Here is an 18,853-nt window from a genome sequence, read left to right as displayed (position 1 = left end):
TTTTGGTTATCGACTTCTAGCCTCCAGAATAATGGGAGAATAGATTTCTGCTTTTCTGAAATCACCTGGCTTCACCCTAAGAAGTGACTCCGAATTTTTGGCTGAAGTGAGAGTTACAGGTGACATGTCTGTAAATAAACTGATGGTTTAGGAAGTGACCAACAAGAGGAAGAGCTGCCGCTTGCTCCCTGCCCAGCACTGCTTCAGAGAAACACACTGACCTGTGAGCTCCTTGTAGCAGGATGGCTCAGAGTGCTCAAAATGCACATTCTCTACCTAGATGCATTTCTCTTTTATCTCTTTCTCTACAGCAAAAATTACTCACTTTCAAAATAAGTTAAAAAGTCATCCATAACATCAAATTAACAGAAAGGATAAATTTTTTTCTAAAGAGAAATTTCACTTCATAAAACCTCAATCATGTAAATATGAACTTACATTGATAGTAAATTAATAAGTCAAGTAATTGACTGAAGGATTTGAAATGTAGGTTTTACATCTGTTCTTTTGTAATTCAGATGATCAGCACTCTTGTATTTGGAGAGTTCCTATATAATTTATGCAAATGAGGTAAATTTAGGGATAGTTCACTTAAGTACATTTGTACATCTGTCCTTCTAACCATAATTGGCTATCTTTATTTTCTTTAAAAGTTGATTTGAATTCTGTAAAGTTTAGAAGTACAGAAAGGATAATAGAGTAATGATCTGAGTAGATAATTCCAAGAATTAACACATGTAAAAATATTTCAGTATATCTGAACAAAATATGCAGAGTGTTATGCATAGAGCTAGTTTCTTTTTTTGCATTTTGAGTCTACTTCTTTCATTCCTATGCAGAAACAACTACTCTCTCACCTTCTGAAAGTCTGTTTGCTGTCTGTCATTTACATCCCCATGGTTTTTATATGAGGTATGAGCAACAAATATGGTGAACTTTTAAATTAGAAGTAAAAAGTGGAAGACATTGCCATTAATCTCCTTCAAAATACTCTCTTTTGCTTTGAACATACTCATTCAGCCTCCTTACTACTTTCTGAACTACTTCTGTTAATTCTGTTTAGGACAAGGTATCAAAAATGCAGCGAATGCCACTGACAAGTGCCATCCAACAGGAGGGTGGGCCTATAAAACCTTGGGGTGAGCCCTCACCCACCTTAGTGACCAGGTCTGGCACTGCAAATTCTGGCTCTTTCCCAAAGTGAGAATGGCCATGAAAGTCATATATATATATATATATATATATATATATATATATATATAACATTTGATAAATAACACACTATATATGTGATTAATATATGTCATCTAATACCCATATGTAAATATGATATATGTTATACATTTTCCTTTGTGTACAGCATAGTAAAAGTTTCATTTCTGGCCAGGTGTGGCGGTGAGTGCCTGTAATCCCAGCACTTTGGAAGCTAAGGCAGGAAGATCACTGTGAGTTCAAGGCCAGCCTGAACTGCATGCTGAGAATTTGTCTAAAAAACAAAATCATTTTTGTCCTATGTGGTTATTGTTTTTGCAATACCTTTGCAGTATTTTTGAGACAACCGATTTTTATCACAGTATCTATGAGTTAGATAAAATTAGTTTCCTGGTCTTAAATATAAGTACATTTTGGGGATAAATCCCACTTTATTATAATCCTTTATGAGCACAGTGAAGAAATTTAATATGATGAGACTTCATACTCATATAGAATGTTTTCATGTACATTCAGATATGAGGTTATTTTATTTGAAATGCTACAGAGTATATTGTATGCTTGTTAAAATCTTTAGGCTTTCTTCTTTTGTCTGTTTTTTTTTTAAATTCTTTTTTTGTACTGAGGATCAAACTCACGACTTTGTGTTTGCAAGGCAGGTGCTTATGCCGCTGAGCTAAATCCCTAGTCATTTTTGTCTGTTTTTTGAAAAATGATTTGTGAAAGAATAATAATTTATGGTTTAATATTCATCGCATGAATGCTACATAGGATTTACATAAAAGTTCACCCATAAAGTCCTCTAATCCTTTTTCCTCCCAGAGATTATTATGAGCTGGGAAGCAATACAGCTTTGATTCTTTAATATGCAGTTTACTGACTTTAATGATTATCAACCTAATTGAGCCTCATGAGATATAATTCATATACAGTAACATTAATGTGCAGTTCAACAAATTTTAGCAAATTTACAGAATTTTATCATCCTCACTACATTTCAGTTTTAGAATATTTTTGTCATGTCAGAATAATTTCATTTGAAGTTAATATTCATTCTTGTGCTCAATGCTAACCAATCAGTAATTATCTTCTGTGTGAATAATCCTTTATTTCCTGAGAATATCATATAACCAAAATTACATAAAATGTGCACTTTTTCTCTTGTCTTCCTTTTCATGCCATGTTTTTTACTTCATTGATATGAAAGCTTGTTTCAGAAATTATTCACTTTTATTAATCTATTTATTCTTTAATCTTTTGTAACCTAGCTTCCCTTTGTAAAGTTTTATTTTGTGTTTTGAAATTTATTAATATTTTATTACATAACAAATTGCAATTATTTAAACATTTTATATAATTTATGTTTTGTTCCAAGTATGTTTTTAAGTGATATATTCTATTTTTCATTACTTGTAAAAGTTTTATATTTTTAATATTTTCTAATAACAAATTCTTGATTTTGTTGGTATTGAATCTCATTTGTGTTATTTCTATTCTTTATTTCCTTTCACATTTTTTATTTTTACTTTTTTGAGTTTCTTCTTCAATTAATCATTTACTAAATTTTTCTGAAATAATTAAATTGATGTATTTTTAATCTTTCCTTTTTTAAGGCCTATGAAAGGCTATTATACTTCTTACTTAAGCACTATGTAAGTGTGTCCCATAAGTTGAATATGTGATTCAATTATTATTATTTGCCAATTAAATATTAAAAAGGGGCTAAGCCATTATAGTCTCTATTGTCTCAGGATTCTCCCCAAACAGTAAGACAATTACTGTACTAGCTTTGCTATTTGTCGGTATCTTGTACTTTTGAAAACATTTAATTCAGAGTTATTTTCCCCTAAGCAAGCAGCCAATGTGCCATTCAAATACAGTAATGTGCCATATTTATCATCTTTTAAAAAGAATGCTCAAAATGGTTCTGAACTATTCATATTGTAAGTAATTTTGTGGCAAAGATTTTATACACATTTCTTTATATTTTATATGTGTCAACAGGGATTTTTATAAGGTAAGAGTTTTTTTCTGAATCATACAGCATATGCATCTGAAAGTTCACTATAATTTTCTCAATTTCTTTCTGAACAGCCTTTTATAAAATTCATTGTTCCCCAAATAGCAGTGTCTACTCTTGAATTTTTGTTAGTCTGACACCAAGAGTAGCAGAAGACACTAAGACCAGAGTCACTATTAGGCTTTCACAAGTACTTCTTTGATTGTAATTTTCTCTACTGAAATCAGGTACAGTTTTACTGTCTTTATGTAATGTTCTGTAATGTTTTCTTTCTTTGTTTTTCTTTCTTTCTCTCTCTTCCTTTCTTTCCTTTTTTGTTTCTCTTCTGACATATTAAAATTTATATTAAAATGAATATTAAAAATAATTCAAAAAGGTTTTACTATAACTTTTTTAGAACTCTGTTTCAGAGTTGAGTTAACATATTCCATTCACGTTTCTTTATTATAATTGGACTGTGTATTTTTTTCTCTCATATTATTATTATTGGCCACCTGTATACTTTGATCCTGGTGATTAGGGCTATTTTAAATACTTTTAATTCTAAATTATTTTGTTTCATTAAGTGCATTTAATTCACATGGTTTGCATATATTTGAAATAATAGGTTTTTTGAGTTGTAGATGTAAACAACTACCACCTGTAAATAGTGATGATTTTATCAGTTCTGTTCTTTTACCTTGTACTGCTAAACTCTCTAGGTTAACTTTAGTTTAATGAATACTAAAACTAGCGAAAGCAGACATTCTTGACAATTTCGTCTGATTCTTATTTTATTTTGGATCTATTTTTCACACAAAAGGTATTTAATTTTATTGATTGCTTATTCTGTATCTATTAAAATATTCATGACATTTTTCTTTTTAAATTTGTTAATATGATGGTTTTCATTAGTCAGTTTCTTGGTGCTAGAATGTTTGCACTTTACCATCATAAGTTGATTTTTTACATGCTATGTAACTATTTTAAAATAGCTAGATTTTGTTAAATATAATTTTTATGTTTTTAGTAAATTCATTTGAGAGACTGAGTTACAATTTCCCTTCTTGCTAAAAACTTATACTAGTATGTTCATTATTCACTCTATTTTCTTAATACCTTGGTTATCAGAGGCTTTGATACTATTTTTCATGGCCCATTATATTAGTCTGTATTTTATTATTTTTAATTTTATTACTTTTTTATCCATTCTTCTCTGTTTTCGTAAGTTTTAGCCCATTACTATTGCCAAAATAATCTCAAAAATACAGTAGCTATAATTACCCAGAACAATTATTTCAGTTTACATCGCAGCATTCCTTTCCATGTCAGCCTGAAGTAAGGGAGTAGGATAGTGTAGGGAGGAGAAAGCCTCCTAATTCTTTGTCTAAAAGTGAGTTATAGGATCGCAACCAGCTTCGGAGGTAGCTGCAAAATGAGCCTCTAGCTAAAAATCAAGTATGTTTAAAACTTAGAGGGAGGTGATCTTTATTACCAAAATAATAAAAAGTGAAGGAAGAAGAGAATTTATACCTGGGAAGATAAAAACGTCTTGATATTGTAAATTTCACTGTATTACCAAGAATCTGTGTACATCTTCTTCTTCCCTCATGAGCATCCATTCACTCAAGGTCTTTAACCCCAAATATCTCCCTGCTCTAGCAGCAAAACCCGATGCATTTGTCCCTTCCCACAGCCAAGGTACAATGGAAGTGAAAATATGAACATTCTGTGTTTCATGAATGAAGACTGACTGTAAAATATTTTGATTTCTTTCATTTTTTCAAAGTGAAGTTTTTTTAGTCTTAATTGTATTTAGTGATCAATCTCCATAAATATTAGGTACCTGAGCACTTATGAGCTGAGATCTACAGTCCATGCTCATCTTTCAACTGAAGGATGACATCTGATCCAGTTCACTAAAACTTGTACGGCATCTGTCATAGGCCTTCCACTCTTCAATTTTAGCTCATTAGTGTACAGCTAACTTTAAATCCCTGGTTAGTTTTTGGCATAAAAAGATTTTCATTTCTTTCTCTGAATTTGTAATATATTATGTTTTGATCATTTTTGTATACATGCTTCCATTTCAATGTGTTACTGATACGAGAGGAATTTCCTACAATAGCTGAGACACTTCTAGAATTTTATTATATATTTTCCATGAATTTTGTATAGTGTGAATTTTTGAAATTAATTTATCTCACTTCTTCAAATCTTTTAGTAAATTAATGATATTTAGATAATACTGAAAGTCCTTAATGAAAAGAATGTGAGTTATTAACTTTGAAAAAAAGAAAGTCAAGTATCTTAAAATTCTAAATCCTATATAACATTTTAACTCATAGGACAATTTGTGTTTTAATTAAATCTATAAAAAGTGTTTCCTTTAGCAGCTTTTACTGAATATTCAATCACTTTTATAGTTTTATCATTATGAATTGATGATAGAAAATATCATCATCATTATTTTCAGGTTTATATACAGTACTAGGGTAATATTTGTGTAGGAGTAAAGAGGGAATACATCGCTAAAAGGTGTCACATCTTTGAAAGGACACTGTTAACATTAGAACTCCCTGAGATCTGAAATTTTTTATTCCATTTCTTTCCTCAGAGTACAATGAGATATATTTCAAAGTAAATATTGGTACAATGCACACACATAGTACATTCTGTTTAATGTTTTATATTACTACATATAATATGTATATATTTATGTATACTTATATAAATATTATATATATATATATATATATATATATATAATCATTCTCGTTCTTTTACCCAAGGGACATATTTCCATATGTTTAAGAGCTTTGTTTATAGTGTTTTTCTGAATAAAATCTTTAGAGCTTGCACCAACCTCTTGCTGTGAATGCAGAAATAAACAACTGACATGGAGCAACAAAATCTTTGAATACATTATGTATCATAACAAGCATAAATTTGCGACATATGATTCCTGTCTTCTTAATGATTCTGGGCATTGATTTATTTGCCCTCTCCTGCTTTAGAAAGTCAAAAGGAAAGTTCACTGAAAATATATTGGTTTCTTTGTTTTCAACTTTAAAGAAAATGTTCAGTAAATTTTTTATCTTGGGCTGCACAGTTTGGCATAATTTTATATTTCTGTATTATTGAAAAAGATGCTGTGTTGGTTACTTTTCTCTCATCCCTGAGACAAAAAACCCAAAGCCCCAAATTAAGGAAAGAAAATTTGTGGAGACTTTAATCTGTAATCAGCTGGCTCCAAGGCGGGTGGCATGGCACAGGGGCAATGTTTCATGGCAGCAGATGACAGCAAAAGCAACAAGAACAAATGGGGGAGAGTAGCAAAGCTCTTTTCCTCCCTTATATAGCATGCAGGCTGACCGTCTAAGGTGATTCCTTCATTTCCACATCATCTCTGGGCCCCCCTCTTGCTCAGACTGAGAATGCTTACAAAGTGAGAACCCAGGACCCTGCTGGGTTGCCTAATTAAACTTCTACACTTCCCAAAGTGGCCCAATGTATCAACCATAACAATCCATGCCTTGTCAACTTGGCAGCTAGATACATTTCTTTATGCTAGTCTCCAGATACAAACACATTCTTATTGTTTTCACTTCACAATGTGAGCATTATAACACAGGTTTAAGAATCAGCACTAAATCCACCACCATTATATTACATCAGAACCATAACATTTTGCCAGTGGTCCCCCAAAGACTCATGCGTATCCACTTATGCAAAAGCCATTTAGTCCACCTCTAATAGTTGCCAAAGTCCTATAAGTTTTAGCAATGCTGAAAATTCCAAGTGCCAAATCTGCTCCAAGATGTAAAGCAAACTCTTAGTTGAAATACTGGGTAGGAATGAAAAATTAAACACTTCCAACAGTCAGGTGCAAGATAAGTATTTTCATTCAAAAAGTTACAAAGAGGGAAATAAAAAAGATTGGGACCAAAGCAAGCCCAAAATCCCAAAGAGAAAACATTAAGTCCTATAGCTCCATGTGTGGCACTGTGTGGATCCACCCCTACAGCACTTCTGATGGTTGTAGCTCCCACAGCTTCTCTATTAGATCCACTCTGATCCCTCCTTGCAACTTTCCTTAGACGATCTGCGTTTCTGGCTTTTCCAAATTTCTGATGTCTCTACTGCACCTTTGGTTTCACACTCACAGCTTCACACATTGCCCCCCTCAAGGACACACTGCCTGGATTCCCAGGCCTTCTTCTGAACTCTGGGTGAAGATCTTCTTAACCACATAATTCTTGCATTCTGCAAGCATCTGAAACCAGGAACACATGGATGCCGCCAAGGTCTGCTGCCACCTGGAGCAGTAGCCAGGCTTCCCTCTCTCTTGGCTGTTGGGGTGGAGTACCTGGATTTCTGAGTGTTCAGAATCCAATTCTGAGGAACAAAATCTCTATGCTATTGCCATTCTGGATCACAGTGAGGTTACTGTCATTCTTGAACAAGGTGTTCTGAGGTTTTCTCCTCAAAGCAAAACCTTTCACTTTTGCATTTTTAAGGATGCAAAGGATGAGTACTTGCTGCTTCTTGTGATGCCCTCAGGCTTTTTTTTTTTAATTCTCCTTTTCCTTCTCAGCAATCAGAATCTCCTCTGCTCTATTTTTGCAGTTCATGGCTTAACTGGAGCTTTCTTTCTGACCTAACTCACTACATTTTAAATCATCCTGCTGAACTCTTTGCTCTTGATTCTCAACATAGATCTCATTAAAAATCCCAACAGTAGCCATGCCACTGCCTCAATATTAGATTGCCTTGAAATTTTTTCTGCTAGATTAATTAGTCTACCACCCTTGATCTCAGTCTCAGGTAAAGTATCTATACACAAGCAAAATGCAAAATTTCTGCCAATGCACAAGACACATCAGCTGGAGTCCAACAGTCAATGGTGTCCTTCTTCCCTGAAGAAACCGCTTGAGCCTGATTTTTACTGGCAGAACTTTCATCAGTCTTCTGATTGTCTGTACTCTGACAAGAGTCTCCCACCAAATATAGCCTCAGGCATTCCAACTCCACTTTTTCAGCCAGCATCTCCAAACATTTCCTAACTCTAACCCTCTTCCCACAAACTGACTCCAAATGCTCTGAAACTACATGATCATGTACAGTCAAGGATAGTAATGATCACACTTCTCTGGTACTAAATTCTGTCTTAGTTACATTTCTTGTTGAAACAAAACATCCAATACCCAAAATTAAAGGAAAAAAGATTTATTTGACTCACAGTTTGCAAAAGTTTCAGTCTATAATTGGCTAGCTCCAAAGCAGGGTGACATTGCAGAAGAGAAACAACTCATGATGGGCAGAAGATGGCAAAGCAACGAGGAATGACCACAGCACCTTCTATCCCTTATGTCTTACCCACACTACTTAGGATGGATAGTGCTCATATCCTTAATCTGCCCTGGAATCTAGCATTGCACCATGAATGGATTTCAGCATCACTAATTATAGATTCAGTCACCTCTGAAAAGATTCTACCTCTGACTGCACAAGGCTTTGGGGGGCCATCAAAACACGAACCCTAAAAGTCTTATAAAATGGTACAGTAAAACTGTAAATGTTAGCATTATATAAAATGGAAATAATGATGAAATGGTAACAGGGAAAAGGAAATCTCACACATTGCTTGGGGAAGCATAAAAATTTCTATTCTTATATAGAGTAATTGCGTTTGGAATGAAAATACTAATGAACATATATTTAATATAAAATTTTACTGTTAGAAATTAACAAGACAAATATGTTTTCAATTATGTACCAAAGGTCATGGGTAATTGATATCTATCAAATAAGAACATATTAAAAATTTGTGTAATACATGAACAGAAAGCTGTGCTAAGATATAAAAAATAAAGTCGATTATTCTATAAGTTTTCTAGGTTGTTACTAAAAATTTAACAGATTACAGATTACACACTTATTATCTGTTTTCATTAGGATGTCTTAGAGTCTCCTAAGACTGAAATGAAGTGTGACTGATCTATATTACAATGTATAAGTGTAAAATGGGGAAGATTCTAAATTAATGGTCACTCAGATTATTGGCAGTGTTAACTTTCTTGTCATCCTAAAATTGACGGACAGAGTTTATGCTCACAGTTGGCTGAATATTTCTCTCCACTCCTACGGATCATAATTCTTACATGTTGTGTGGAATTCCTTTCCACAGATCCCTTAATTCACTAAACAGGTAAAACCTCTAGAAAGCTTGTGTCAACAAGACAAAATTTTGTATCCCTAGTTACTTGTATTCACTAGTGTAAGAGTTGCTGGAATGACAGCCCATCGCTTTTGCCACGTTTTACTAATTAAGAGTAAATCAGAGATCCTGCCTGAACTCAAGGTCAGAGGATCCATAAAGGTGTGGCTACTGGGGAAAGAGATTATCATGTTTGCCATACAATCTGTCTACCAGAACCTCTCTGCTGATATGGAATGATTTAAATATGCATCACTGAGTGACAAAACAAAATTCTCTCTCTCCATCCCCAGTCCCATTTCTAAGTGTGTGAATACACTTACTGTGTCTCTGAAGAGAAATGGTGGAGGAAAAAAAATTTGGGTATGAAAGAGAATTAAGCAACTATCAGTTTTTAAATGTTTCAATTCTCACATTCTGTGTATATGCACCTGTTGTAAATTTATGATTCTATGGCTGTTTTTGAAACAAAAATCGTAAGAGTAATTATTTTTGCAAAAATTAAAAATATATGCTGAACAAGATCATTCTGCAAAGATTTGAAATTCTTAACCTTTATCTTTGTCTTTAACAATCTGCAGTAGCTTAATCATTCTGACAATCATTTTATTATTTATGCAGATCAATTTCATATATATGTAGTCACCTAAGTAATATTAGATTATAATGAGCTTTTTTTTTTTTTTTCTTTCTCCTTTTTATCGGTACCGGGGATCAAACTCACGACTGCCTGCTTGCAAGGCAGGTGCTTATGCCGCTGAATCCCCAGCCCCTATAATGAGCTTTGTAAAACAGTGAAGAATGCTTAAAGCATGAGGAAAAGTTACTTTCGTTTAATATATAAATATTAGAAAGACATTGTATATATTTAATAAATGCTGTTGATATTTTATAGGAATTTTGTTCAACCTGCGTATAAATTTTGATATTTTGTCTTCTAGTCCATGATTATGGTATATACGGTGTATTTTTAGATTTTCAATGATTTTTTCCTTAGTCTGTGATTTTCAGTATATAAAACCTGGATATGTTTTATTAGATTTTTAATTTTCATTTAATGATTATAAATATTTTATTTTTAATTTCAATGCATACAGCTAGTTCACAAAACACACGAGTTTTATGTTTACCTTATACTTGCCATCTTGCTAAATTTATTAATTCTAAATTTTTTCTTTATAGATTTACTTAGATAATTCACATAGACAACCATGATATCTGCCCATGATAATGGTTTCATTTCTTCCCTTCTTTTCTGCATCCCTTTTGTTCTTCTTTCATGAGACCTTGCACTGGTTAGAACTTCCAGAGCTATGTTGAGTAAGGGCCATCTTAATGAACACCTCTGTTTCTGTTGTTCGAGGTAAAACATACGGGCTTCCACAAGATTAATGTTACTTATGGATGTATTGTAGATGAACTTTATCAAGTTAAATTCCAACTGTTCTTTGTTTAATGAGAAGACATTTTTGTTTGGTTTTTAGAATGATAACTATGTGTTGGATTTTACCAAATACTTTTCTGCAGCAATTGTTAAGGTCTAGTGATTCTTCTTTAGACTGCTGATAAATACAATATATTAAATTTTCTTGTTCTTAGAATAAACCCCAGTTGGCTATAGCAAACAATTGTTTTTATACATTGACATATTTGATATGCTAACATCATTTTGAATAATTTAGCATTTATATTCATGACAAATATTGTTTCTTTTTTATATTGTTTGTATGGTGTTGGTACCCTGCTTCAAAGAGTGAAGCTTTCCTTTTTCTATCTTACGGAAAAATATGTAGAATTGGTACTAGCTCTTTAGTGTTTGTTTATATCATTCTGTAAAACTACCTGAGTATGGAGACGTTTTTTGTGAAGTTGTAACATTATGAAAGAAATTTCCTTAATAAGTATAGAGCTGTTTGTAGTGAGTTGTCATAGTTTTTGTTTGTTTGTTTTAAGAAAGTGTTGCATTCTTTTTCTAAGCTTTCAAAGTTCTGTATGCTAATGTTTGAATCTTACATTGCTTCTCTGGTGTGAGAAATGGAAAGTGTAAATAAGCACCAAAATGTCTAATAGGTACTGGGAAATAGGGAATAAATGTTTAATTGAGAAGAGAAAGAAGGGATGGGGGAAAGGGAAGAAGGAAGGAAGGAAGGAAGGAAGGAAGGAAGGAAGGAAGGAAGGAAGGAAGGAAGGAAGGAGGGAAGGGAGAGAGGGAGGGAGGGAGGGAGGGAGGGAGGGAGGCAGGGAGAAAAAAAGGCAAAAATGGAAAGAAACTTGTAAAGAATGGAAAGAGGGCTGATGGTAGGGACGCATACTGGAGAAAAGGAAGAATCAAGATATATTATGCACAGGTACAAATCAAGTACAAATTCTCTGTGACAATATGGTCATTATGTATATGTAAAATGAACCATTACAATAACTTTTTTAAAAAGTTGTATGTATAGAGTCATTAATATATTTTCTTGTATTAGGGTTTGAGCAGTCTGCAGTAATATAGTTGGGATCATTTTTGCTAATTTATGTCTCTTTTTCCTCTTGTAGGTTGGACAGTTCTATTGATCTTCTTTTCTTTTCTTTTTCTTTTTTTTTTTTTTTTTTTGTCTTTTTCCTTTTTATCGGTACTGGGGATCGAACTCACGACTGTCTGCTTGCAAGGCAGGTGCTTATGCCGCTGAGCTAAATCCCCAGCCAGTTCTATTGATCTTTTCAAAGAAATATCTCTTCATTTTAGTGATTTCTATATATTGGCTTTTATAGGTCCAATTTCATTTGTTCCTCCCCTAATCGTTTTTATTTTCTTCTTTTTCTTTGTTTTGAGCTTATTTTCCTATTCTATTTCCAGGTTTTCCCACAAGAAGCTTTATTATTAGTTTGAGATTTTTCTTTCAGTCTAATAAATTCATTTAATACTAGAAAGTTTTCTCTTAGTACTGCTTTGGCTGTATTTTGCACATTTTGTTGTGCTGTATTTTTCGTTTTGAATCTGTTCAATATTTTTTTAATTTCCCCTGAGATTTTTCCCTTTGATTCATGAATTATTCTGAAGGATATTATTTAATTTCTTAGTGTTTAGAGATTTTACTCATATCTGTTTCATTGACGACCAATTTCTTTTGCCTTCTTCATCAGGCTACATATTCTATATCATTTCAGCTCTTTCAAATATGTGGGGTATTATTTTATAGACAAGATAGATGGTCTGTTTTCTGTGGGCACTTGACTCTGTACTTTGCTCTTACTTGGTGGATATTTCCATCAGTATAAATAAAATTTGTTAATGATGATTTTGATTTCTTTTATATATTTGTCAATTTTCTACTTGGCTATTTTCTTAAACACTGATAGAACTATAATTGAAGGTTTTTCCTCTTTACACTATGTTGTTTTATTTTTTTAGCTTGATATACTCTGTAGCTCTGTTGTTTATAATGTATATTTGTGATTTCTGGGTCTTTGTGAGGGCAGCAACTCATATTTTTAAGTAATATAATCCTCAGTCTTAACTTAGTTTCCTTTGAGGCCTCTTTTGCTGATTAATTCAGATATTACTTGGGTTACATCTGAATTACAGTGTTACAGTGTTCCTGGGTTAATTTTTGCATAATTATCTTTCACATCATTTTTATCAATTGACACATGCAATTATGTATAAAATGAGTTTTTGGTAACATTATCTATTTGGGTCATAGCTTTTAACATGTTTTGCCAATCTCTGCATTTTAATTATTTTAAACACTTTTAATGTTATTACATATATATTATATATATATAATGTATTAAATGGATTATTACATACTTTTTGTTTGCCTTCATTTTTAATTATTATGATTTATTTTTGCTTGCATCCATGCACATTTTTGTAGACAAAATAAATTAATTTATTCATATTGTTTGTTCACATGTATTTTGTATCTTCTTAGTGGTTGTTCTAGTGTTTTATATACATAGTATAGTACACATAGAGTACATAGTATTGCATATATAGTATAATTTATATATAGTATATATAATATATATATGGACATAGTATAGGCATTAGATAGATAGATAGATAGATAGATGATAGATAGGTAGATAGATAAATAGATAGATAGAGAAAGAGAGAGAGGGCCCATCCCAGTATAGTTTCATCTTTCTATCAGTTTAATTAAAATGTAGAAATATCACCTCACTTTAAATTATTTTATTCTTCCTTGTTTATGACTGTATCATATTTTCTCTACATGTTTTGAATCATATTACTGTATATTTAACTAGTTTTTTAAATCAGCCAATATAATCTAGAAAATTCAAAAAGGAAAAATTTTTCAGTAATTTGCTTAATGAATTCCTTTTTCTTTATGACATACTATGATTCCTTGTTTAATTGTTTCTTTTATGTCTGAAGAGTTTTCTTGAGACATTCTTTTTAATTCTATTGGTGACAATTTTTACAAATTTTTTCATCTGAGGATTTTTTCCTCTGTATTCTTAAAGGACAAGCTTGATTTGTTATAAAATATTAAAATGAGGGGGTCATGGATTTAATTCAGAGTCATAAGTGCTTCCCTGGCAAGCACAAGGTCATGAGTTCAATCCCTGATGCAAAAAAAAAAAAAAAAAAAAAAAAAAAAAAAAAAAAAAGAGACTAAAACCAAAACATTAAAATGAGGATTCTGATACTTAATTAGTTGAAAAATTGTATAATTTTTCCCTTCTGGCCTCTATGATTTTTGTGAAAGGTTCATTTTAATTCTAATGTTTTATCTATAAGCAACATGATGCTTTATCTAAATTATTTGATAATAGTTAATATGGACTCAATTTTCAGAAATAATGACTGGCATAGATTTTTTTTTTGAGTTAACATTCTTTGGTACTCGCTAAACTTCTCAATCTATAAGCTTAAAGAATTTTTAAAAAAAAAATTGGAGTTTTCTGTCATGTTTTCTGGTAGCTTTCATATCCTTTTTATTTTCCTGTTCATGCAATAAAATAAAAATGAATATTAGATCATTTGTTATAATCCAACCATTCATTGATGATTTACTAAATTTTTTCAGGATTATTCTCCTTTGTTGAGGCAATTTTGTTGCATTTCTTTATTGAGATGAGGTTTCATTATGTTGCTGAGGCTTCCCTAGAACTCAGTCCTGCCTCAGGTGCTGCAGGAATTTTGTATTTATATTGTTCTGTCTTTGTATTCTCTAATGATTTCCTTTTCTTCGCCAGTGTGCTATTGAATCTTGCCGATCAGTTTTTTTTATTTTAGCTATCATGATTTTTCTTTATAATTTATTTTTCCTTGCTAGCATTCTATTTCTTTGCTGAAGCCTTCTATTTATTTCATTTCCTCCAAGTATGATCACAATTGATTTTTAGAGCATTTTAAAAGCCATACCTGATTTGAAACTCCTTTTTCAGATAATTTAATCGTCCCATCTTCTGGATGTTGGCTTTCGTTGGTTACCATCTTACGCAGATTGAGGTACATTTCTTAGCATGATGAATGGTTTTTACTTTTAATATGGACCTTTTCTTAGTATAGTCTGAGCTTCTGAATCTTGTTCAAACTTTTTTAGGTTGGTTTTGCAAATTTCTCTAGCAAGGTAATAGAAACATTGTCACCTCACACTAGATACAAGTAAAAGTCCAGTTTCTTCACTAGGCCTCCATAAACACTTGAAGCAGGGATCCTCATTACTAACAGGAGTGGGAGTGTGTTCTTAATCCTGGCCAGCAAGGAAGGAAGAATTAGTTTCCTCTTTGGTGTTTTCTGACTCTGAGGTGCATTGGCTGCCCCATTACAGCTTGAAGAGTGGAGGTGTAGGAGTCTCCTTTTTAAAAAAGTGATATTTAAGCTTGTGTATACACACCTAATGTTATGGCCTCAAGATTCATCCATTTTTCCTAAAAATAGCTCATTTATCCTTCTTTATGGTAGAGTAGTATGTTTCTGTGTGTGAATATTAAATTTTCATTATTCATTCATCTGCTCTTCAATTTACAGGATGCTTCTAAGGTTTAGCAATTACAAATTGTGCCGCTACAAACATGAGTATACATCTGTCATTGCAATGTGGTACCTTTAACTCACTGCAGAGATAGTAGGAAGGAGAACAACTGTGTCAAATAGGATTTCTGTTGGTAGTTCTGTAAGTCATCGCTATGCCGATTTCCACAGTGATTGTACTAATTTACATTTATACTGACAATGTAGAAAGGTCTCTTTCTTCCCACAACTTCACCAACATTTGTTATTACTTTGTTTGATTTGTTGATGATCCTTCTTCTTTTGGGGGGTAAAATGGAATCTCGTGTTGTTTCAATATGCATTTTGCTAATGACCAATGAGGAACATTTCTTCATGTATTTATTGGCTGTTTGTATTTCTTTTGTGAGGTGTCTTTCATTTCACTTGACTATTTTTTGATTGAGTCTTTTATTTTGGGAGTCTAATTTTTGAGTTCTCAGTTCTCTATATATTCTTAAGCTGTTGAGAGATAAAATGGGAAAGACTTTTGAAATCAAACCCACAGGCTAGGACTTTGACTAGAATCCTGGTTGCACAGGAAATAATACTACGAATCAACAAATGGGATCCTATCACATTAAAAACTCTTTGCACAGCAAAAGAAACAAACCACAGAATGAAAAGACAATCCACAGGACAGGAAAAAGTTTGGTAGCTATTCTTGAGAGAAAAGACTTATGAAGAATGCATAATGAGGTCATTAATATTTGAATTATGGTTATTCTGGTGATTGTATGCAAAGGTTTTAATTTATTTTTTTTTTCATTTTACTGATGAGTTTGAACCTTTTTCATTTGTTTCTTACTAATCTGGCTGCTCCTGTTGGGAAAAGTACTTATTTATGTATTTATTTACATATTTGTGTACATATTTTTCTATTTGCGTGTCCCCTTTTTCTCATTGATTTTTAATATTCTGTAATTCTTGGTGTGGAAACTCAAATAATTCATTTTAGAAGCGCTTCTTTTGAAATGTATGCACACATGGCTAAAAACTTTACTTTTATTACATCATTAAGTGCATTTCTCAAATCTGATAGCTCCTGTTTTCATCAGCACTTAAAGTGGTTCCAATTTCTGTTTAGCTTTTCTTTTAGTTGATTAACTAAAAGTTTTTTTTTCCTTAATTTCAAACACTGAATTATTTTATAGCTATATTTGTTTATTACATTGCCATGATAACACAGTTGGGGATCAGCAAATTTACATCACTTAATCTTTTCAGTTTTGTTGAGCATTGCTTTATGGGTCAATATGTTGTCTCTCTCTAGATCAGTTGATCTATATTCTGGATGGATTATGTTCATTTCTTCAAACCTTTCTCAAGGGACTAACTACGCAATGGTAAGCAGAAGCAAATATTAACATCTATTTATTTATAAAAATATTTTTGTAATTTTATTTTCTTTGTCACAAGAGATCAGTTGTAATCATTTCAGTAACACAAAGAATTAAATAGAGCAGTTTCAACTCCTTAAACTATCTTATAAATGACAAAAGGCAGAATGAGAGAGTTCTCCAAGGATTTGAAATCTCACCTACCTGTTTCATAATGATGGTGCCAAGATAAAATGGAAAAACATGTGAGATATCGTTGTATAACTGCACACTTTGTACATGTGAATGTTGTATACAATTCTGAGGGAACAAAAGAACAGATAAGGTTCTATTTAAAATTATAATTCTCACTATTAATTATTTTCCTGAGAGTTAATTCTAACATGTAAAGGCACTATTCCTTACTGATAGCTCTTGTTCCAGACACATAATTTATTTGGAAAACTTTTGAAGTCTGATTTGAAAGTCAGCTAGACAGGGTGCATTTACTCCACATTCCTAACTGTGCAGGCTTGGGTTTTCAGCCTAATTTTGCCATGAATCTCATTCTTTAGAGAGGAGCAACCAAAGACTCAAAGTCACCCCCTGAGGAGGTATAATGAAAAGGATAAAACTTAGATTTGAGGAGCTGTTTGGGGTGGAGACTGCATGGTGGTTATAAACTTTAATCTTGACCTATACTCCCTCTTTTAAAAATAAACTCTAAGCATTGTTCCTTGTATGTAATTATAAATGATCTTTCCAGAAAAAGAACAGTTCTGTTGTGAAAGAATCTAGTAATTACTATTGAAACCTGTGTGATTGAAGGGTGGTCAAACTCTAAGAGGCTAAAACTGGAAATTCCACAAAGCCATGGCATTCTTTCATTGAAGGCAAGTCGCATGTGTGAGGGCAAGGATCCTGTTTAGACCTGAAGCATGAGCCAAGTATTTCACAAAATTCAGATTTTCTTTGAAATAACTTTAAACTCTTTCTAAAGAACCAGTATCTAACTTAACACCATTGTAACATAGGGTTTTTCTTTTTCCTCAAAAATGAGCATAATTAGAACATTCAAAATGAGCCAGTATTAATTCTGTAATATTGGCTAATCAAAATGGACAAATACTGTCATACACTCTTTACATCTCAGGCCTTTGTCTTTTATCTTTAACACAGGGGGCGCTTCTTGCAATCTAAAAGAATCATTGTTCACAAAGATAAACAATGGCCTCGTCACTCTGCTTTTGAGATTCAGGGACCAATACTGAAACTCAGTGCACTATTCCATTACTGCTTTCAGTTTAGTAAGTAATAAATTTGTTATTTTTAGAATTTTGTCAATATACACACATTTACACGCCTCTTCCTTAGTGGGAAGTAAAGTAGTAACAATCATGAGTTTGAGGCAAATTTTACTGTTGTTAAGCATTTCCTTTGGCTAAGGATGGAACTCAGTGGTAGAGTATGTACCTGCCATGAACCAGGATACACATTTTTCTCCTCAGCACACACACACACACACACACACACACACACACACACACACTCCACACAAATGTTCTCAGATCTTAGCTACATTCCTTGCCCCAAATGTAATTTGCCTACCTATCAAAAGTGTGTTTTATAATTCAAAGCTGTCATAGTTTTACAAAATATAATGTATTAAATTGAATGAACATAAAAAACAAGTATTTAGGCTGAGCAAAAGACAAAGTTCTTGGTGACTAGATTCAGTAAAATCATTCTCCCAGTTATTTTTGTCTATGTTGGCTACCAAAAATTATGGGCAGATAATTTTTAATATCAGCATAGGACATTTGCACATTCTTGTCTGCTTTCCCCTTCTCCATGAATGTTGATTAACAGCCTACTCTGGGTGAGGTATGTGCTCGTGGCTGCTGCTATTAAGAAGGGTACAGGAAGAGTGCTATTGTGTACAAGATAGTGTACCTGCAAACAAACCAGTATCAGCTATTTTATACAGAGTTTTGAACAGAGTGCTTTAGAGCATAAATGGACAGAGTAATTTCAGATGTATGAATGAGAAATAATCTCACAGAAGGGGCATAATCCAAGAATGGTATTGGAAA

At 32.6% G+C, this 18,853-nt stretch overlaps 1 protein-coding gene across 1 annotated transcript in view; it reads left to right on the top strand.

The window, feature by feature from the left end:
* The window catches only part of Nyap2 (neuronal tyrosine-phosphorylated phosphoinositide-3-kinase adaptor 2), a 320,940-nt gene extending 304,152 nt beyond the window's left edge, over window positions 1-16,788 (top strand). Inside the window, exon 7 of the mRNA XM_063237236.1 lies at window positions 16,715-16,788. Within this exon, the coding sequence (XP_063093306.1) occupies window positions 16,715-16,723 (9 nt within the window). The 3' untranslated portion in view covers window positions 16,724-16,788. The remainder of the gene's footprint in view (window positions 1-16,714) is intronic.
* Window positions 16,789-18,853: the final 2,065 nt, after the last annotated feature.

The sequence above is a fragment of the Cavia porcellus genome, unplaced genomic scaffold (genome assembly GCF_034190915.1).
Source record: "Cavia porcellus strain 051 isolate PalLab524CR breed Dunkin Hartley unplaced genomic scaffold, mCavPor4.1 scaffold_26, whole genome shotgun sequence".
NCBI lineage: Eukaryota > Metazoa > Chordata > Mammalia > Rodentia > Caviidae > Cavia > Cavia porcellus.
The sequence above is the reverse complement of the archived record's forward strand: the minus strand, read 5'-3'. Positions and strand labels throughout refer to the sequence as shown.